Source organism: Chamaea fasciata, unplaced genomic scaffold (assembly GCF_029207755.1).
Source record: "Chamaea fasciata isolate MVZ Bird 193981 ecotype frontalis unplaced genomic scaffold, bChaFas1.0.hap1 SCAF_1, whole genome shotgun sequence".
Classification (NCBI taxonomy): Eukaryota; Metazoa; Chordata; class Aves; order Passeriformes; family Sylviidae; genus Chamaea; species Chamaea fasciata.
This window is the reverse complement of record NW_027094086.1, coordinates 132,390,203-132,413,665: the sequence shown is the minus strand read 5'-3', so window position 1 is coordinate 132,413,665 and position 23,463 is coordinate 132,390,203. Positions and strand designations below refer to the sequence as shown.

Here is a 23,463-nt window from a genome sequence, read left to right as displayed (position 1 = left end):
GACTGCTCCTGAAATATACTTAATTTAATGCAGACCAATTTCAGCAGACAGGTCGATTTATGGTAGAGCCCATTGCAATCATGTTCTTAAAGCTCTGCCTCTAGGATTGCATTTCCTCTTGGTTGCATCTGTGTTTACAGTCCTCTGTGTGGCTTTTTTTCTCCAAACTGCAGAATTCCTGGTATTAAGGCAGAGATAAGATTCTTCTTGGAGCCAGTAAAATAGGTAGACTGAGACCAGGGTAAATGAAATGTATTCGGCTGAACAAATCACTTGATACATTTCTGATGGAACTGAAATATCTGTAGAATCAAAGAATTCAATTACATTGTCATAATTTCAAAGTGACTGTATTTGTAGAGGATATTTGTCTATTGTGGGGCTATTCTGGATTAAGTCTATCTGATAAAGAAACACGATTAAGTGCTTAATAGAGAAACTCCTTAGGTGCCTCCTGTCCAGCCCTGTTTTTTTTTCTTCATGTTAACAATCTATTGTGTTATTCTATATCATTTCAATACTTGGAAGCTGTTGAAGTCAAAAATTTAACTGAAAATTCACTTGCCTTCTACCTCCTCCCTTCAGCTTTATGCAATATGGTGTTTGACCTGCCTCAATTGGCGTTATCTCCTTTTCTTGGACCTGATTCTGTAGAGTATTGCACACAGACTGTGCAACTGCATTAAAAATGAACAACATTTTGCAGAAATGTGATCATATGCAAGTGGAGACACAAGTGAATGTATGTGATCCTAAAGTTTGAGGTCAGGGACATGATTTTGGAGCTTTATTGATTCCTGCAGATGCTGACATTTCCTTCAGTCAAAAACTAAGGATTGAAATAGAATGACTTTAAATAAAATCAAGTGTGTTTTTCATCAGTTGTATTGTGGAAACACTTAGAAGGTCCAGAGACCAGGTAAATGAGAAAATTACCGCAGCATCACTAGTTCCTGGAACCCATTGACTTGCCATAACTGTTCATATGCAGTAGGTGTGAATTTACTGAAATTATCTGCAATGAAGAAAGTATAACCATGTTATATTACCTCTTATTTCCAGCAGTAGATGCAGAGACAATATATACTGCTATATGGTACATTCTTACACTACAACAGTCACTAGCATGACTGTGTTTGAACCCCCAGCCATTGCCTGAATACTGTGCTCTAATCCTCTGCTCCAAGGCAGAGTTGCTCATATTGAACAGCTCAATCCTGCCTTAGTAGCAAAAGCTGGGACCCAAATTCTTATGGAATAATTAGTAAATCAGGCAAATACAAACCACTAACAGATATTTGTTACACACCAAAAACGTTGTGTATTTTGGCAGAGCTGCCTCTGCTCAGGCTGGAAACTGCTGGTAAAGATCACATCTAGATAGGTATTGCAGTGGATAAGCTCTGAGCCATTTCCCCCTGTGCCTTTCTGAACTAAAGAATGGCACTCTTAAAATAAGAAAAAGACCTGGAACATTCTTGTCTTACATGGAAATTCTTAGACTACGTTTATTGTGACTTGCTAGATGATATGTGATTTGAGTTTGGTGAAGGCAAAGACTACTCTTCATACATCAACTAGATACATACATATCCATCGACTAGAAGATGGTACCTAATCCATCCCCTTTCCCTCAGAAAATAAAATTGGAATGTGATGGTAAAGGAAAAAGGAAGTTTTTTACTTGCCAGCCTGTTTTGTTTAGCTGTCGTGGCATTAATTAGTAATTCATCACTACAACCACAAAAAAGAGTTTCAAGTTCTTAGACTTCCTGGATTACTTAAATCATCCAATCACTTTCTAGTTAAAATGCACCCTGGGAGCACATGTGTTAATTGTCGGGGTTTTACTTCTGCTCGAGGCTGCCAAAAAAATCATGTGTTGCTTCAGAAATGTGAATTGCTACCAATGTCAGGTAGAAGGGCTTTGTGGCAAACCCTTTTGTCTGGCTGAGTTACATGTGAATGCACTGATACTGACAATAGTAGGTGTACAAGTCTCAGCTCTTGCTAGCTTCCTGACTGGTTTTAATTTTCTTAACCACCTCAAAAAGGTGATCAATGCAAAAACAAAGACAGTAAATCTCATTACGGAAGGAATTCTACCACAGTTGATCCTTTGTCACATCTTCATACCGCACAAATTAGCTTTTGTGATGGTGGTCATATAAATTCTGCACCATTAATCATTTTTAGTCTAGGAACATAACCTCTGGATTGCAGAAGAACTACTTCAAAAATTCCTCTATTCCCAGCCTTTGAGGGACCAAAAAAAAAAAAAGAGTGAAAAGGGCTTATTTTCTCTTGTATCTTGCTGTATCATCTCTTATGATACAGCATCTTTAAAGAAACTGCCAAATATCTAATAAAAATGAGTATTTATTTCTAACTTCTAGACCTCAATTTCAACCCCCCTCCCCCAATGAAAGCAAAACTATAAACCCACACATCAAGATCAAATGGACAATTTTCCAGACAAGTTTGATTCCAACTGTGTTAACACCCTCTTTTCTCCCATGTGTTGCTTCCCACCTCTAATTAACCAGCTGGAAAGAGTGTAAAAGTGCTTCCCTCCCAACCCTAGAGAGGCTTGGGAAGGCTGTTAGTTCACTGGACATGCTGTGTAACAAACTTTGTTTCCTCCTAGCAAACTATAAAAATGTCAGCGTACAATGAGGTGTGTGCTGAGGGCATGCTTCACATGGGCTCTGTTCAGGACATGCCCTGTCTTTTCTTTTAATCTCAGGAAGTTATGAGGACAGCATGTCCATACTGGCTTTTACAGATAGGGTAAATCGGACCAGAGATTTCCCAGGTCTTTTTATGTCAAGAGCATGAACTTGTTCACACTGCTTCATCTGTGAGAATCAAAAATGAGCAGAAAGGTAATGCAACTTGCTGAATCCTGCTTTTACAAAGCCGGTTTACTTCTGCACTTATATGGAAATACCTTCACTTACTGAAGATGTTGGAGAGGAAAACAGAACCCCCACCCCCCCACACACACACATTTTATGGAAAACCTCACACATTTTATTGTTTTGCCTTATTCCGTATCTCTTAGCTTGCACTGTTTTACAGCTGTTCCTCCTCTTGTAGAGTTGGCTTTGTTTACTGATGATATTACTAGTGATAAAAATTGCAGTAAACAACAGAAGCGTTTATATCTGATTATATGAAAGTTTATCTCCTTTGTTGCTAATTTATAAAAACATATAACCATATATGTTTTTACAGAAATATTTAATATTCTAAGTATTTTACCACAGATTGGAAAACAAAAATCTAGAATTGATCCATACTCAAGTTTTGCCAATGTCAGAAATTCATATAGAGACTTCCAGTGATGGATAACCCTCTAATTACTGTGAGACCTGTTCTTCTCATTCATTTATTTTTGCCTGCTCTTCATTTCTTCATTGAGTCATACGGCTATATGAATGATTCACAACAACAAAGCAGTGTGGTAAAACTAGACATAGAGTGATCTCATCATGATTCTTAAGGTACTGGGAAACTATCCTGTTTGTTTTTCCCTGGCATCAGTTTTCCTCCATTGTCTGACAACCAGTTAAATGTTTTGATAGTGCACTGAGCAGGTGTCCGAAATCAAAAGAAAGGTCACAGTCAAAAAGGCATCACTTTCCCAACTGGATGCATTTCACTGTGATCTCTGACCTCTGTATTGGTGTCCTTTTGTTGCAGGCACTGCGTGTATTGAGCTGTGATTACAAGATGGAAAATGAAACTAGAATGGTGGTTTGTGATCTTGGGAACCCCATGGTGGCTGGCGCAAACGTAAGGGAAAACCAGATGCTTTTACTGATTTTTATCTAATTGAATTTTAAAGGGGAACAAATGGAAATTTATTCAATTACCAGAATGTGTCCCAAAAAGCAGCACATAAACCAAATTATTTACCTAGACGAGAATTTGTTGGTGTAATAAGAGGCAGAACTGTGCTTCTGAAAAATTAACAACTTGTTTTTTTAAAAGATTATGTATACTAGAACTTGGGGTTTATGTCACTCAAAGAAAATGAGAGTAACTCAATTTATCACTATCATTTCATTAGAAGTTGCACTAGTATAATGAGATTCCAATCTATAATGTGATCGTTTTATTTCTCCATTTTAGTATTCCTTCTGCTTAAAATATATAGATATATGTATAGTAAATGACAACTTCTTCAGCTGGATTCTCCTTTTGAGTGCATAGGGGTTGTCTTACCAGTTTATATCACAATTTATATCAAGAAAAGTGCATTTGGAATAAACTTCTGCTTTAAAGCTATTATTTTAATTCTAAAGATTTTCCTAAGACAGCCTCTCATAAATCTTATTACACATTAGATATAATGATGGTAGCCTTGCTTTTGGACAAAAGCAGACCTGTGTAATAACTGATGATAAACGCTAGATAAGCATAAAAATAGGTTTGGAGATAAAAAATTCCACAATTGTCATTCTTTTGTCCCTTTTTCATCACAATTGTCATTCTTTTGTCCCTTTTTCATGACAAAACAACCCAGGAAATCCCAGAAGTGTTAAATCCAGGAATGTTCAGCTATGGATATTCTTGCAGAGGAATTTAGTGTTTATCATAAACTTCTAAGTTCCATGAATATTTAACTAAAAGAAAATAATCCAAATATTGATACCTAGATAAAAAACTGTCCTAATAAAAACAAAGCAGTCAACAGCATAAACACATTTCAGGAATAACTAACAGCTTTTAACTGAAAACTACTACTGTTTAAATTTCGTATTGGATGGTTTTGCAAAGAAACCAAAGCAAATTTCTTTAGTATTTTCAAAATCCCTACTAAGTTAAGGTTTATCCCATGGAAGATCAATATTTCAATCTTCAGCCTCTCTTTAGAGAGAGGCTTTCCTGGCCTCCTTTAATCTTGAAGCAGTTCATGTGTGACCTTTGACAGAAGAAAAAAATGGGTCATATCATTGGAGATTGGGACTAGAATAAATTTCTTTGGATCTTAGGGATAGCCTCAGATCAACCATAGAACTTTAGAAAGAGAGCAAGTGTCTCATTCAGTGATCTGCTTGCATGGTCACAGGCAGTCCCAGAGATTATTTGGGACTACAGGGAGGTGCAAACCATTGAAAATTGAACTCTAGGCAATGGATCTCCTAGGAAGAAGAATCTTCCTGGTGAGGATCCTTCTCCATTGAACTACTTTGAACTAGAAGTCTGAAGGGACTACTATAAACATTTTCTGGGAAGGACACAGACAAGAAGGCCAAAAGATTTTGTAGGTTTTGTTTTATTCTACTTAATGAAAATCCTAAAAAGTGAAAGTAATTGAAAACATTTCTGTGGAATGGAATTTTCATAATGGGATGATGGGATGCATTGATGGGCCAAAGCACGAGACAAATTCCAATTCAAAGCAAATAATTCCTTGTATTGTGAAGACAGCAGTTTTACTTATCTGCTTAGTAGTTTCCTAGTTAGTCTCAAGGCAGAAGCAAATTCTCAGGATACAGACAGAAGTGGACAGGAATATTGTGGGTGATTGGAATGCAGTGGAGTGGGGCAGGAGAGCATAAAACCCTTTGGGCTGGAAGAGAAAAGGAAGAACAAAAACAAGAGACACTGACTTGTATACCAAGAAGAAAATCTTTGTAGTTTGCATATTGTCCTAACCATAAGTGATGGAAAGGTCTAAGTGTAGAGGTGTTAGAGTACAGACCCTCATACACCTCCCTTTGAATCCAAAGGCCTGTTTCCACATAATCATTTGCCCAAAATGCTAGCAGTGTGAGGACTTCAGGAATGCCATTTGGTGGCCACTAAAACATTACTACTCTCACCTGTCTATGAATTTTCACATCATAACTAATCCTTCTTTTCTTCAGAATCAACTCCAGGACTGCTGCAAGTTCCATTACCAGATACTCCTAAGCAAACTACTTCATAAAGAGAGAAGTAGCAGAACAAAACAGCAGGGTTCATAACATATTCAAGGGTTTTCTACTTTATAACTAAACAATCCAGCCCTTTAAAATTGAGGCATATGAATGTGGAGCATTACAAAGCCAGATGGCAACATTGTTTGATTAGAGTAAGTGAAATCTTAAATCCTAAGTTTATCTTTGAAGCCAGCTCTCCTGGACGCTCAGTAAAGGTGAAAGGACTTGTGTTTTTTCAGTCCAAACATATTTATGATGGCAAATGTACTTCCAAAAGCAAAATACCAGCCCTTTGTACAAATTGCATAAATCTGAAAAGGTTACTCTGATCCATTTCCAGTTTTGCAAAACAATTCTGCTCTGGCAGGAGATCACAAAATAGTCAGAAAGGGACTCTTTGTGGAAGCTGTGAGTGGGAAGGAAGGGTTAGGTCAAAATTGAACATTCCTAAAACTCTTTAAATATTGAGTCACCTTAATGACTTGCCAGCACCCTGAAATCCTGGAATGCTTGAGCTCTTGAAGATCAACTTCTGAGTATGAGGGTTATGTTGGGATTTTGTAATATAATCCATGAGATATTACTGCAGCAGACTACAGGGTTGTAGTCTTTACATCTTCAAAATGCATTATGTCATCTGTGTTCTTAAAACTGTTTACTGGGCACAAAAAAATACTTCACCTTTTCAGTAATATTTTTGAAGTTAAAAGAAAAAAAAATGAAAGACTAAAAATGAAGATAAAAAGAATTGGTAAGGAAAACCTCATTGCCAAATGGCCCAGAATGCAAACTAAATGTCTGACAACATCTCACTGGCAAAGATTGCACAACATACTTATTTATGACACTGAAATGGATCAAATTGACAAGCTTTCTAATGCCTGTTCAGTGGCATTGGCAAGTGAGAAAATTCTAGTAGAAAAATCTGGAAGTTTAATAGAAATAAGGTTAGAAAATTGGAGGCTTGGAAGATCTTGCCTATTTCTTGGTATGTACCAAACTGATTCTTCAAGAGTGCCACGTTTTATCTTTCTTATGCACTGTATGACACTTCAAAAAAAGCTACTCCTCTGTCTCCTAGCATACTTCTAAATCCTGTCAAACATAATAGATTAAAACTTATTACTAATAGCAGAAATGTCATATATTTCAAAGATACATGATGTTACAAACATGGAAATAATGCAATTTTAATGAAATTAACTTCACTTCGAAAATTTTAAGTAAAAATAAGCCATTCTGATGAAATTTATGTCCTACTAAAATAAGGATGTTGAGTAATTGCTGAGTTACAGGTTCAAGCAAGTTAAACTCCTTTGGCCTCAGTGGGTTTTCAGCAAGGGCATGTGAGCATCTTTGCCCCATTATTAGTAGCAATGTCAAGGGTTACTTGACATTGACAAAGTCATATGACTATACAAAGACAACATCTGCAACTTATTAGAATTATACAGTAGGAGTGTGTTTCACTATTAAATAGGGGATTAAGCCTCAGGGGTGTAATAGATCATCAAAACTGCCGTTCATGTCTGCTCTGTCTAATGAAAATTTTATCTTTGATTCATCAAATCTTTTTTCTGCTCTAAGTGGAAACAAATTTATTTATACTGGTTAGTAAAAACAGTAAGAGAAATGGTGAGTTTAATATTTGAAAAATTTTGTCTAAAAGACTAAAGAGATTATTATCTTTTTAAAGATGAATGGAATATCAATAGAGTTGCTAATATCATCTCCAAAAAGTGAGCTTAAAATTAAAAAGAGCTTACATCTCTATTCCAAGTCAGCTATTCAACTTCTGAGTAATTTAATGAGCACTGTCTTTTCATCTGAAAGACTTTGCTTTAAAAAGGAGAGATCAACTGTAACTGTGACATTAAGATAATCAGAATTCAAAGATTTGAACTCACCATTCCATTTATGATGACAGTATTGTTTCAGCATGAGTCAGCGGAAAGTAGTTGAAACATATTAGGTAAGTTTTGTTCTGGTAATGGATTGTGTTGCACACTGCAAATGAAGAAATAGGAGAATTGAATGAAAAAAAATTGGTGGGAAAAACAGATTGCTTTAACATATGAAATGACATCCACAGAGGAAAATTCCTCATCTTCATGATGTTGAATGGAAGTCCCTACATTGGTGTGTCCTGTCCTGTTGTTAACAAGGTTTCCCTAAATATTCTAAGGAAATTATGCCAAGCAGACAACTTCTTTGTCTTCCCCCACCCTGCTCCCCCATCTAGTCAGACATTGGCAGAAATGAGGGAATAATGTTCTCATTTCCTCTGATGCCTTTTGATGAATTTCTCAGGAAGATCGTTTATCCACATGGAGTATATATCTATGTGTTACCATCCTTTTTTGGAAAATGGAAGTACAATGTTCATGTTATCCTGCAAAAAATTCTGCCGTCAGGCCAGATTGAAGGTAGAGGGGGAGTGAGAAGTTGTAGGAATTGCAAAATTCACATTTTGAAAATTACCAGATGTAAAACATGCAGTTGAAATAACAGAAACAATAATTTAAACATTACAGTAGAATTTAATTAATTTAACACTGAGGGCAGCTGGAATCTCCTGTTACTCACCGGCCACTTCCACACTGGGGCTGTAAATATGTCCAACAAGAGGCTTACAGAGACCCCCACCATGGGCTATTGTACATTCCTTCTCTAGTTAGCCCTTCTTCTCATCTGAATAAACTTGATCTGCTTATCCCTGCTCTTCTTGCAAAGCAAATGGAAATTGTCAAAGGGAGGAAGTGTCTGCTTAAATGCAAGGCAGCACCGGTGGAAGCACTTACCTCCCTCAGTTTTGGGACATGTGTGTTTTACTGTCTCCTCTGGTCACTCACTCCAAGTTGTGGCAAATTGAACTGCAAATACAACTTTGAAGCTGTATTCTGCTTAACAGAACTGCAATGGAGAAAAGAATCAAACTAAAAGTAAATTAAAACTGCTGCTAATTTAGCCTCAGGTACTCAATCAGTCCCACAACATCTAAAGCATGCAGTGCAGAGCTCCCAGGTGCAGAGACAATGCGGGGACCAGGAAGCCCTGCAGACCTGGACAAAGACGTGCATGGATGGAGGCAGGGATGAGAGCTGCCAGACAACTGTTATTTTCTTCTGGCTTGGCTTGGCAAAGAATGTCTGGATGAAGAAGGGCCCACTGCTGTGTTCTTGGGAGTGTGCTTCTCTATTCCTCTGATCTTTCCTCTCTTCAGCCAAGTTTTCCATCTGGTGACATACACAGGCAAGATGGTATTTTTTCCTGAGAACAACTAGATGATGTTATTTCATACTAATTTTAAAAGGCAACAGTATCCAGTATAAGTCTGTGAAATGCAATGTTGAACTGTACTGCATTATTGATCTGGAGAGATCTACTGTTTCTAGTAACCTAATGTTTTGTTTCTTTCTCAGTTCTCCACAGGCATTCGATTTTCTGTTCAGCATTTTGAAAATGCAGATTTCAGCATCAATTTTGAGCTGCAAATAAAAAGGTTAGATACTTTATCAAGAGCATGGTTATTCAAATTATGAACTCCTCTTGGCATATGAAGTTTATTATATAATAAGGTCCCTCTTAAGTATCAGCAGTAATTTCAGGGGCTTTCCAACGGTGGCTTATGTCAGGAGAATTTTTGAGGTTGGAGCCTTGTTAGCTGTTAGGAAAATCAGTCTTATTTCTTTAAAATGTAGGTTAACTGATTTTGGTCAACAATACAAAGATCTTCTACAGATTTGCCAAATCCGAACTTAATAAACAGTAATCACTTTGTAACCAAGATGAATATGTGCAAACCTATCATGCTCTGAATTAACCCAGACAGGCTCCTTCTTCACAAAAATTTAGAAAATAAAAGGAAAGCAGTTAAAATCTGCTCAGCAGATTTACTGCATGAAGAGAAGTGTTTCAGTTTGATGCAGGTGAACCTTTGTAATTTTTCCATTAGATTCCTCCCTATTTGTGGGCCTCACATATTAATACTGTAGAATCTTGTGTTTTATGCTGAGGAGTACTTCTTCCACAGGGACGTAAAAGCACAGAGTGGGCTAGGTTAGGATAACAGCAAAAACAAACCTGGGCCTTTTTCAGTAGGTGGCAGGGTTTCTGCTCCTTCTGTCCTCATCAAATGCACACTGGAGTTCTGTATGGGGCCCTCTCTGCCCCACATGCAGAGACTTAATTGCTAATGTCTGGCCTTTAATGAGGGCCTTGATCATGTTCATTATGGTAAATAACTGAGACATTTTAAATGTTTAAGTCATGTCTCCATAACGTAACCCTTGAAAGGAAAGGACATGCAGAAACTCAGGAAGGGCACAGCAATGCCACAGAAGTCCATTAGGCACTTGATCAGGCCTCAGCCCTGTCCCTGGAATCTGGCTGAGGATCATGCAAACCTGGACATGAGCTTCTCTGGGGAGAGACACATTTACATTGTAGGTCCCCTGTCCTTGGCACTATTCATTTCTTAATGCAAGCAATAGTTTTAAGTGGTTATCCAAGGCTCATGTCAGTATCCTTTTCATGCTGTGAGATTGAGGAGGTCTAGAGCTTTTTGGGTAGTTAAATCTGTCTAAGTAACAAGAGTTGAATGTAGGTAACTGTTTTTAAAAGGTGACAAGAATTTCCTGAGGAATAAGTCTGAACTCAAGAGAAATAATATCTCATGCTTCTTCCATGAGTGTGACTCCCTAAAATGTAAAGGAAGGAAATGTGTTGGGCTAGAAACTGGTATGAAAATGCTGAAGAGCACACAGCTATTTAAAAAAAAAAACAAAAAAGGAAAGAGTAAAAGAGTAAAATTTCTTGCATAGGGAATGTACCCTACAGTTAAAACTCACTGCTTTGTACATTCATTCACAAGCAGCAGGATAGTTTGTGTGTTTCTCCGTCCTTAGTGAACAAGGACAAGGTAAAACAATCCTAAAAGAAAAAGGGAACCGAACTCTGTGAGGCAAAAAGAGGAAATTGCATAAATGGAGGCAAGAATACGTCTGAATTTGAGTCCTACTTTATTTTATTAAAAATAGAGAACTTTCATTTGCTTCAAAACATCAAGGGGAAAATAACTATTTTGGTTTGGAAGCCTGAAGTTCATTACTTACAAGAAATGAGCAAGAGGCTGAGTAGTGTCTTGAAATCTGATTCCTTTTCTGATGCAGATGTTGCTATGCAGTTATGTACCGCTTAGAGAGAGAGGTCTTGGCATTTTTATTTAAACTATATTCTTCTCTAAAAAAATGCCATAAAGCATGAACAAGATTTGAATATCAGATATATATGACCAAAATCTGTGTGTTAACTCTATGGAAAGTAGGATGAATATGCAAATTGGAGAGCAGCTATTTTAACAAAGTAGTGGTATAAAAATTTTTATACTTCAGACAATTTTTGTACATTTACACTCAAAACAATGGTTATAGAGGATTACATAAAAGTTAAAATAATGTTAGATGGGAATCTGCATTAGTTTACAAACAAATTAGAGATGCTCTTAATTTTAGCAATCTGTGACTAGAAAGCCTGGATCAAAGCAGTGTTGCTCTTTACTTCTCAGGAGTCAGTCACTGGGAATGCTGACCTTCTCTGAATGTTTCCAATTGACTGATGCTACCCAGATGTGATAACAGCAAACTGAGACAACAATAGAAACTTAGTGTTCATGGAGCAAGGAAGACCACACTTGATTGGAAAAAAATTCCCAATTTAGTGTCTTTAATCCCATAATTAAATAAATTCTAAGTCTGTAATTACTTCACCATCTTCATGAATTTGAACCTGCAAACTTTTCTTTATATAAATGGGCTATAATCACTGGAGTAGCCTTTTGAAGTAAGAGAAACTACCTTTATTACTAAGGATTTGCAATAAAAAAAGACAGTAAGATGAGTGAGAGCTCTAGATTTTAAAGATCTGTTTTCACTTCTAAGTGGTTTTAAAAATGTTAACAGTCTGGATAGGGGAGGGAAGAAAATAAGAAAATGAAAAAAACAGTTGATCTTGGTTCTTTTTCCCCAAAGACTCTGTCATGCAAAAGTCACAAGTTTGGAGAGTCATAAAAATAAATTTTATTCTAACAAAGCCTGTCTTGTTCATTAACACTGCCTTCTTGAAATGCATGAAACAAACTTCTATTCTATAAAGATACTTTTATCTATACAGATAGCCAAGTTGTACAAAGGAATTTACATGATATTCTGAGCGAAATAAATTTGTATCATCCTATTCATCATCACAGAATTCTTTAAAGGAGGCTTGAGTTGAAGATATTATTAAATATGTGATGAGCTCAAATAATATGCAACTTAAATACCAGTGTCCTACAAGACTGAAGAGTGGCAATAGGAATCCCATTTTGTAGTATGTCCAGTGGACCTTGTGTATTGAGTGATACGATAATCTAGAGTTCTGATATAAAGCCTTTGTTAATACTTGTACATATATTTTTCAGTTCTAACAAGATAAATCCCACCAGCAACTTAGTGAACCTCCATATCAATATCAGTGCTGTGGCTCAAGTACAGATCAGAGGGTAAGTGTTCAACTATTTCAATTCATTATGGTAACTACTTTTTTACAGAATCTTTCTGCATATGATAATCCCGTGTAGTGAATCTTTTGGCATATTATAAACCTAAATGCTTTATCCATCTAGGACACCTGAGTCTCATCCCTGCAAGCCTTGCAGGATGGAGCTACTACAGACTTATTGAGTGTCTGTGCAAAGACAGCAATCTAAAGAATCTGGCATTGTGGGGACACCTGTCAGAGCCAACATTTTATCTGGGCATTCAAATTGTGCATGGATGTTACTAATATAAAATGCCTGCTCATATGTGTAGGTCTTCCTGTGCAACCACTTGGACACTTAATGCTGAATACTAAACAGAATCTACTGCTTTTATGGCTGGAAATGTGAAACGCATTATGGCAAGGCATGTACTAACAGAGAGCAGAGTGAGGCCTTTGGAGAAAGGATGAGTAAGAAATGAGTTACGATAAACTGTTCACTGACACGAAGTATATCAAAATTAAACACAGGATATGATCAAAGATTATAATTTCTATCTCTGTTTTCATATACAGCTTAGTTTTGGAAATTATAAAATGCAATTAGGTGATAATTACCAGCCAAACATGGGCCAGCACTGTGCCTATGTGGCCAAGAAGACCAATGGCATCCTGGCTTGTGTCAGACATAGTGTGGCCAGCAGGCACTGATCAATGCTCTGTACTTGGCACTGGTGAGGCCGTACCTCAAATACTGGGATCATTTTTGCACCCCTCACTACAAGAAGGACATTGAGGTACTGGAGCAAGTCCAGCACAGAGCAACAAAGCTGGTGAAGGGCCTGGAGCAGCTGAGGGAGCTGGGGGTGTTCAGCCTGGAGAAAAGGAGGCTCAGGAAGACCTTATTGCTCTCTACAGTTAACTGAAAGGAGGTTTTAGTGTGGTGGGGATCTGTCTCCCCTCCCAGGTAACAAGTGACAGGACAAGATGAAATAACCTCTAGTGGCAGCAGGGGAGGTTCAGTTTAGATGTTAGGAAAATTTTCTTCACAGACGGAGTTGCCAAGCACTGGAAGAAGCTCCTCAGAGAAGTGTCTCAACCACTGTCCTGGGAGATACTGAAAAGACATGTAGATCTGGCACTGAGGGGCATGATTTAACAGTGAACTTGACAGAACTAGTTTTATGGTTGGACTCAATGATCTTTCAGGTTTTTTCCAACCTAAATGATTCTAAGATTTTATAAGAATATTAGAGTACCCCATAAAATATTGGAACTAGACTCCTATTCTGCCATCTTGGAGGAAGTCAGGAGGATGTCTTTTTAAAGCAAATAATTTCTCTCATTGCTTTTTGTCTGGGATATTAAATTTCCTACATCTCCTCTTATGAAACTACAGCTCAAAAAACCCCTTAGCCAGCCAGCTCTGCAAGGGTTGAACAGGAGTTACAAGGCCCATATTCACTTCCACAGTCAGGCTGTGAGGCTTGGCTGATGCAAGAGTGCTAGATGTCTCTTATGTGATGCACCTCAAGGGGCTGCCTTAGATGTAAACAAATAAAAATGCATTTACTGGGTTTTTAATTTATAAAAATATAGTTGTCACTTCTGAGACAATATGACTGCCTAGTGCTAGCAATAAGTCAAATAATCTGGCAGATCACAGAAAACATGTTTTCTTCTCTAATATTCAGTCTATCTGCTCTAATCGGGTCTAATATTCAGTCTAAACCAGAGAGACTTTTAAAGGATTTTTCATCATATTTTGTAAGTGTATTCCAGGTTAAGAAGAACCTAAAACTAGTCAGGTGGGTAGAAAAGGTGGCACTCAAAGACTGTGTGGATATATTTTAATTATTTTATTTCTGAAAAGGAGCACTTGACAGACAACATGTTTAATAAGAACAGAAGTGAAAATATAATTTCATTTTCTGAAGCTAGTGGTGATCTAAGGAAATGAGCCGGATAGAAAGGTGAAAAATACAGAAGGTGTAATATAGTAGTAGAGGCTGAGGAAAAATAATTCAAGGTGTTAGTTAATGGGCTACAGATGTGTGAGAAAGTGTTGGGAGCTAGTGGCTGCTAGGTGTTGCCATGGGTGAACACCCACGCTGAGGACTGTCTGAGGTTCCAGACCAGAACAGTTATGGTTACATATACAGAGCTTCCCAGTAAGGGTTGCTTCCAGTGCTGTGGATTCTATTTTTTTAGTGAAGTCTCTCCTCACTGTAATAAAAAAGTCTTACAAACTTCTTATTCTTTGAAGACTCTTGGGAAACTTTGCCTCCATCATGCTTTTTCTGTGCCATAGTGTGTTCTTTTTAATGAAACAGGTAAATAGATAGATCAAAAAATGACCACAAAATCCTCAGTTCTTATGAACTTGGTGATAAGTGGAAAAAGTTGCTTGAATTGCTGCCTGCAGTTCTAAGGAATGGGTTATTAAATACAGTGGAATTACTCAATTGAATGACTTCCAGTTTCTGTCCTCTTAAGTGTTTTAGTTTTCTTATTAGCTGTAGCATTCCCAACTGCTTTGTTGACAGATTTTGCTAATTACTCAGAGATGCTAAAACGTGCAGTTCCAAGGGAATTGCTCACTGTTTCCTAGATAAAAATAAAAGAGAGACTGTGTCCACATTTGGACTGGAAAATATCTTGGAATCGTTTCTTTATTTTTCTGAGAGTTGCAGAGAGTGGAACTGGATGCCCTGAACATTTTACTGAGGAAAAGTAAGTAGTTATGAAATTGTGCATATGCATACATGCAGATATACTTGCAGAGTGGAACCATGCAATATTTCTTCTGTGAGAAAGGAAAAAATCTTCTTCAATATCCTATTTAAAAGAAAATTAACATAACTCTTTAAATAGTTAAATAAGCGGTTGCTTTGATAATTCAGATTTGATTATTCTGCTTATCTTTTCTTGTCTATAAAAATGCAGGAGTTTTAGTATTGTCATTTTTATCTCCCACTGCTGAAAGAGCACTAGAGGAATGAGGGATTCAGGAAGGAAGTAATTTGGATTGAGAGGATTTGGAGCTGGCAGAATTTTTATTGTATATCCCCATATAAGCCTTTTCTGTGGGCCATACTTCATTTGCCTTATTATTCAGTACTCTTGTTTCATGATAATTGTCACCTAAAATTCTAGGATAAATCTTTGTCTGATAATTCATTCAAATGTTAAAAATATTCTCAATTTAATGCAAAATAAAATAGTGAAAAGAGCAGATTTGCTTTTCATTTGACCTAATTTTGCTATTTTCATGTCAATAGCAGAAGTCCTCAAAATAACCATCTGTGAGGTAAAAATAACTGTAAGTTCTTTTAACATAAATGTTCTTATATGTGCTACAATAATTTAAATTTAATGTCTAAATTTATTCTTTGCATTTTGTAATTCCGTGAATAAGAATACTGCCCTGACAGTGCCATGGAAAACACTGAATTTTGAAACTGCAAGTCTTCTTTTTGTCTCTGTACAGTTTCTGATTTGTAGTTTCTTGTGGTAGATTAAGAGTCTATGTGTCTTGGCTTTTGTAACAACACTCTGAAGTTTCTATTCTCCAACAGCAATCAATAATTAAAATTTATATTGGAAACAAGATGATTTGTGAAATTCAGGCTAAGTACCCAATCAGAGATAGTTTTTTAAATGAATATGTTGAGTTTCTTTTATTATTAGTGTTGGCTTGTGAATTTGTCCTCTGGCATACTTATTAGTACAAACTGCTAGCATTTTGAAGTCTGAAGAAGTATTAAGAGTTACAGGATACTCCAGAATACACCAAACTTCACAAAACATTGTACTTCAGCCGAATGGTATTAAGCTGTTCTTCTCTGGGATTTCTTTCTGCTTTGAGAAGCTGTGTACTGTAGAAAATTGTCTTTCAGTCATTTCATTCATTGTATATGACATAAGAGCTGTAATTGAAAACAGTTTATTTCTTCCAATAGTATTTTTTCAGCATTTGCAACAAAACCATCCAATCTTTTCTTCAAGGGACAATCTGCAGCAGGGCCACTGCAAAGTGTGCCATCAGTGCCTAGAAGTCCATCATGTTACTTAAATTTTACACTCTAAAACAATTAATGATTGTTTTTTTAACAGTTTTCTGTTAGCAAAACTCCAGCTTTGGCAGAACCAACACTGAAATTTTATGGATTTTATTTCAGCTAAAGACTCCATAAATGAGCAAAACTGAGTGGGAGTTGACCCTAGCAAAGAAAGGGTAATACCATTTTAGCACCAAGAGCTACATGTAGTACTTGTAGATGACAGATGTCTGTGCCAGAACTGACCTATCATGCTAAAGGAAATTCTTGGGATCTGATTTCCCAACTGCTGAACACCTGAGTGAGGTTTAGTTGGCATCTGAATGGGACCGGTACAATGAAATTCCAATTTTTATGGGAAATAAAATCTTTGTGATTCAAGTAAAGATGTTAACAGAAGAGTAGTTTCTTAAGGACAGATAGAGAAGAAATGGAAAAATGAAAAAGCTGCTGGAAAGATGTAAAATATTAAGTCACAGTTTTCTTTGTTTATGTTTTATATATTTGTTGCAAGTCACAACAATATTTTAGGGAATGTTTGAACTGCCACTTTGTTCACAAAGCAGTTGGAAAGCTTGGAGCACTCTTTTAGACTCTAGTCCTGAATTCTGTTTCTCAGTACACCAATTTCCACTATGACTTTATGGAAGGCAAAATATCTGTAAGATGAGATAGGCTACTTTGCCTGGTTATTTAAAGGAATAATAACAGATGTTATAGAAATTTGTGGTCAGAACAGTTGAAGTAATATCTAAAAATGTGTTCTAGGGAAGAAAGATGCATAGCATTAAACACCTACAGACATTAAATGGAAATAGAAAAATACATTTATTTACTCTACTTTTGTGGATAATGTATTCAGGTATCTCATCAGTGAGAATCATATAAATGCCCAACAGACTGGATTCCTCTCTCCAAAGAGAGCTCCACCCTTGTCTGGAAAGGACAATCCATCACAGGAAGTATGACACTAAATGCACACCCTCAGTCATTTGGAAGGATTGGGTAGTATTTTGTGGAGGCATTGTAGTATTCACCTCACCTAATTCTAATTAATGTGCCCAAATTACAAGCCTCTGAGGTCTCAGTTTTTTATATTGGTAATCATTTTTAAAAAAAAAACTAATGCAATCAGTCACTGGTAACACTTGCTGTTTTAACCTGGTTTGTATATTACAGAGTGTCTCACCCCCCAACAATTATTCTGCCACTTCACAACTGGGAACCCAAAGATCAACCTACAAAAGAAGAAGAAGTTGGTCCTTTAGTAGAACACATCTATGAGGTAAAAATTATGTATGTTGCCACAGGACCTCACACTGCTCCCACTGAATTCCCGATGAATTTGGTTTATTGTCTTTATCTGTAGCTAGATAAAGGCACAAATGTAAATACTCTGACTTGAGCACATGACCCAAATTTAATCTGGGAATTCGCAACCCCGTTATCTGTTCATGTGAGTGGAGGAGATAGTAGTTTATGCTAGGAGTCTGTCTTAGATATTTAAGGGATTTATAAATATTTTGGGTGTTTGACAAGAACTAAAAACAGTCCTTAAAAGTTCCTTATAATCAATGTCAAATATCTTCTCAATAGAAGCTGTGCATACTGTGCACTGGAAAAAATGTTTTCTTTGACATTTAGCTAACTGAAAAAAACCCCAAAAACGTAGACATACATGTAATTTGTTACCTCAGAAAGTGTTCTGTTGAAAACTAACTAACTCACAATTTTTGAAGTACACATATTTTTACCTTGTATTTTTGTTAGGTTTTTCCTATGGATGATTCGTCAATTAAGAGTTCAGCTTAGAAAAAGGGCATTGAGTGAACTATATGGAATAGAAACCATCCTTAGAATCTGATGGATGGCCTTTATTCTAGAGGGTAAAGCAGAGGGCTTCACATATGGTTATAATTTACAAACTAGCACTCAAGAAAACATAAGCAACTGAGCTTAATCAGCAGTGTAAGATTACAATTTGCATGACATACTAAAGTGTAGTGAGTACAATTGTAAAATACAAATTATCATTTGTGAATTCCTCATCTTAATACATTTCTCTAAACTGAAAAATACTTAACAAATCATCCTGTCTCAAGCATTTGGGTTGTTTGTGAAACTGTATTTTTGACTTCAAATACATTAAAATTATTACAGTGATTAGTTACAGTTACTAAGGAAACCACTTACATGGTTTATTTCAGCAAAGCATAAAAATGACAAAGCAGTCTCCCAGAAGATGTACGATTGAAAGGGCTTTTTATTTAGTTGTAACTAAAGGTCATCAGTCACAAAAATTCTGCAAATTGAAAAAAAAGGAGGTTCTCACATCTCTAGAAACTTTGCATAAAGGTCCATGGTGTTCAGCTTCTTTAGCTCTTCATGCCCAGTGACAGCACATGTCCAGACTTCTGTTGTCATCAGTTATTTTCAAACTGTAAATTTACATAAGGAAACTATTTTAATTGTCTAGATTTCTAAACTTTTATATCTTTGCTCATTTTCCCCAGAAAAAAATAATGTCCTGGGATATTAATTTAGGAAAACTAGTTCCTTTACTTCTTTTGAGGAAATTTAGATTGAGAGTGTTGAAAATACAGTTCCCAACCAAAGAGGCTAGTTTAGGTTCTCCTCTACCTTCTAGTCTTGAAATGTGTTTCTTCTGTATTCTGAAGTTTTGGCTACTATTTTCAAGTATGATCTGTTAAGGTTCATTGTTCATATTTCTGTGGGATTTATGTGCTACTGTGTTTTGGGTTGGGATTTTTTTTATACTTTTTTAGATCATTTCAACTCTTCACATGTAGGAAAAAATGGGAAAGATGGTGGATATCCTGAATACAGACTCAGAGAGAAAAGACTGTTACTGTCTCAGATTTGCCATTGGCTTTGTGACTAATGTGGAGAGGTTCTTCTCTCCTACTTGCCACAGACTCTCCAGCAATGAAGTGATATTAATAACCTATACATCCTTCCCTAAATACTTCAAGGCTGTGTCTGCTAAGAATTTTAAAATATCTGAATAGTTGTTGCAGTGTTTTTTGTTGTTATTTAGTGCCTTAGAAAGTACTGATCATATTTCTTCAACAGCTGCACAATATAGGACCAAGTGCCATCAACAATACAATTCTCCATGTTGGTTGGCCTATATCTAGTAGAGAGGAATTTCTTCTTTATATTCTTCACATTCAAACACACGGACCATTGAACTGTCAAACAAGCTCTCCTATTAATACAATGCAAATAAAGGTAAGTATTTTATTTCCGACCCTTTCTGCATTTTGATTGGGGTTTTTTTTGCCTACACTTCACAATGGCTGGGGCTTTCTTGGGAATTTTTAACAGTCCAAGATAATTTTCCTGGATAAGAAGCAAGACATAGGCAGTCTGTAACATTTCTAATGTGAGTGTTGTGTTGCTCAGTACGTATTTGGTTTCTGTTTATGAGAAAGATTTATATGAGAAGATTTATATGAGAGATATAAGATATTTATATCTCTGTGCTCAGCAGAGATGTTAAAAAGGGCCCTATCCCAATACCAAGCACTGAGGAACACCACACATCACTGGTCTCCAACTGGACATTAAGCCATTGACCACAATTCCTTGAGTGTGATCACACAGCCCATTCATTATCCCCTGAGGACTCCATCAAATCCATGTCTTTGCAGCACAGAGACCAGGATGTCATCTGCGACTGTGGCAGATGCTTTGTGCAAGCAGATGATGTTAGTTGTTCTTCCCTTATCCACCCACACTGTGACCCCACCATAGAAGACCACCAAATCTGTCAGGCACATTTTGCCTTTAGTGAAGCCATATTGGCTGTCACAAATCACCTCCTCATTTGCCATGTACCTTGGCATAATATTCAGGAAGATCTTCCCCATGACTGAGCTGGGCACTGAAGTGAGACTAACTGGTCTGTAGTTCTGCAGGTTTTCCTTTTTCAGTCCTTTCAGAAATGGGGGTTATGTTTCCCCTTTTCCAGTCAGTGAGAACTTCACCAGACTGCCACAACTTTTCAGATCTGGAGAGTGGCTTAGCCAGTTTATCTGCCAATTCCCTCAGGTCCCATGGATGCACCTCATCAAGTGTCATGGACATGTGCACCTCCAGGTCCTTTAGATGTTCTCAAACCTGACCTCCTACAGCAGGCAGTCCTTCATTCACCCTTCGGTGATTTGGGCAGTGTGCCTGGAGCGTTTGCCAGTGAAGACTGAGGCAAAAAAGTCATTGAGTACCTCAGCCTTCCTAATATCCTGGGTAACCATGTCTCCTGTTCCCTTCTGGAGAGGACTTACATTTTCCCTCATCTTCCTTTGAGCATCCATAGAAGCTTTTTCATATTGTTTTTAACATCTCTGGCCGCATTTAATTCTCTTAGGGCTTTAGCTTTCCTAACCCGATCCCCGGCTGCTTGGACAATTTCCTGTTTTAAGATCTGTGTTTGTGATGGCAGATCCCCTCAATAGAGCTTGGTTTGGCTCAAAGTCAGAAGATTAAGCAAAGCACAGCTCTATGTATTATCCCATCAAAAACAAGGTATCCAGTTTATTAAGAATGACTGATTCCAGACATTTCTGGAGTAAACAACAACACTTCTCAAGTTTAAGCAGTAGCCTGTTAAACATCTTTCAGGGAGAGCTGCATTCCAAGTGCTAAAAATGCTCTATGTCTTTCGCATACCAGAAGGGGTTTGGAGTTCGGTATATTCAATGAAAGGGGAGACAGCTTTCTAGTGGTGAGGAGTGTTCACAACCTAAGGAGCTACGAGTCAAGACTTTAGCTAAAACAGACAGAACTACAATGCATTCTTAAAAAGAGTAAAGAAAAATTGATATCCACCAAATACAGTATGGCTAGAGCTTTGTGTTTCACCCAGGAAACCAAGGAGGCATTGGAATTCCACCCTTTTAGTTAGTTTCTTTAGAGAAAGAAAAAGCAAATGAGTGATTTACTCATTTACTGAAAACAGAAGATAGAAAATATCTGTTCATTTTATACCCAAAGCACAGCGAGATTGAGACAGGGAATTTCTACATATCTTTTCTACCTAATTTTCACCTCTTTTCCTAAAGTGGTGAGGAGGAAGAAGTTAAGGGGCTGCATTTGTACTTGCAAGTCTAGCTTCTCAAACTCGCTGATCAGATCAGGTTGCAAGTACCTGAAAAGTAGTTCAGAATCCTCCCACCATAGCCAGTGTGTTCTGTTTAAGGTTGAATTAAGAAGCTGGGTAGAATACTGCCACAGTCCTTACTGACATTTTCAGAAAATGTATATTTTTTAATTTATTTTACTTTTTTAGTTTGCTTTTCCTTCTCCTACGTGATAATGATTGCATCTGTTACATAAAAAAGACTAAATTCTTGTGAAGCTTGTGAGAAGTTTTCCTGTAATAATGGTCCCTCTGTTGTGGCAGAGTATGTCTTTAGATGCACAGTCATTATGGCAAGAAATTAAATATCTTTTCCTAATTTCAGTTTTTCAAAGCACTGAACAGCATGAATACACAATCAGGTTTCAAATATGTAATGCTTATCTATTGCTTTAGATGGCAAGAGGACCCAGGAACAAGCTCCTTCAAGTTTCTTATAAACAATATGATGCTTAGCTCAAATTTCCAAATAAGGGCAAGGACATTAAATGCCTGACTTCTTTTGGATATCCAAACCTACCTCTCTCAGGGCACTGAGGCATTTTCCCTTTTAAATTACTCAGATTGTTCTGTTTCAATCAAAGCAGTATATTCCTCCCTACAACTGAATTTCTTGTACAGAGGTTTTCCTTGAGCTCTATTGTCTAGTCCACAAAGATAAGTCACACCTGTGCTCACATGGAAAGACTTCTGTTTAGGCACTTTTCTGTAGCTTATCTTTCTATAAAGGCAGTGAGGGATGTGAAAGAATAATAAAATTATGGATCTTGAAAAAGGTGTAAAAAGGAGCAAAAGTACTTATCAAAGATACAGAATTAATTCCAATGCAGAAGAACTCAGAACTCGGTACACTAGGACACTTCAGTCTAGAAAAGAGGTGACTATGCACTAATATGATCCTCAAAATGAGTAGTGGCAGGAAGAGCGTGGGTGTGGATTGACTGTTCTCTGCCTCTTCCTGCACAGGAACTGGAACGTCTAATGAAGCGTGGAGAGCCAGATTCAAAACAAGGAAAAGGAAGTGATTGTTCATGGTGGCAGGTCTCAGGTGTCTGCAACTCGTGGCCAAAGGGAAGTAGTCAGGGTTAAAAGTTTACGTGATTCTAAGAGGAAAGTAAACAAATTCCCAAAAGAGAAGTCCAGTGAAGATTAGTAAATGAACAAAAACTTCATATAGATAAGCAAGTCCCTGATCTGAAAACATTTGGAAGCTGAAAGTTATTAGGAGAGTATTGTGTATGCATGCCTCATTCTTATTTCCTTCTTACTCTTCCTAAAGCCAGCTGTGATGAGAAGAAGGCTCAGTTAGATTGTCTTCTGGCTTGAGACAATATTCCTGATGAGTTTGTTTTTTCTCCCAGACTGATGGCAAAAAGCATTTTTATGAAACCTGTACCTAATGAAGACCACTGTGGTAGAATATACAGATACACATGGCATGTTCTCAATAGCTGAGTGCTGCAGTCCCACGAGTGAAGCATCTGTCAGGGAAGCAGTGAAATAACAGCAAAAATCCACCATATAAGATACATCCACCAACATGAGTGGCAGGAGCTAACCACTTCCAGAGGCACTGTCTCCTCATGCTGGAAAACTGTTGCTACTGTGTTTAGGGCTTGGTCTTGTGACAAAGTAATACCATCCAATGCATTGCTCTTGAATGGTCACCAAGTCCTGTTGTATAATTTTTGTATAATCTAGTAATATAATATATTTCTAGTCTATTATATTTTAATATATGATATAATATATATAATATTGAAATACGTGTAATTTAATGTAATATAAT

At 37.0% G+C, this 23,463-nt stretch overlaps 1 protein-coding gene across 1 annotated transcript in view; it reads left to right on the top strand.

Moving 5' to 3' along the window:
• The window catches only part of ITGA8 (integrin subunit alpha 8), a 112,012-nt gene that overhangs the window by 57,394 nt on the left and 31,155 nt on the right, over positions 1-23,463 (top strand). Inside the window, exons 21-25 of the mRNA XM_066198317.1 lie at positions 3,706-3,798; positions 9,356-9,435; positions 12,394-12,474; positions 17,693-17,798; positions 19,607-19,765. Coding sequence (XP_066054414.1) covers positions 3,706-3,798; positions 9,356-9,435; positions 12,394-12,474; positions 17,693-17,798; positions 19,607-19,765 — 519 coding nt within the window. The remainder of the gene's footprint in view (positions 1-3,705; positions 3,799-9,355; positions 9,436-12,393; positions 12,475-17,692; positions 17,799-19,606; positions 19,766-23,463) is intronic.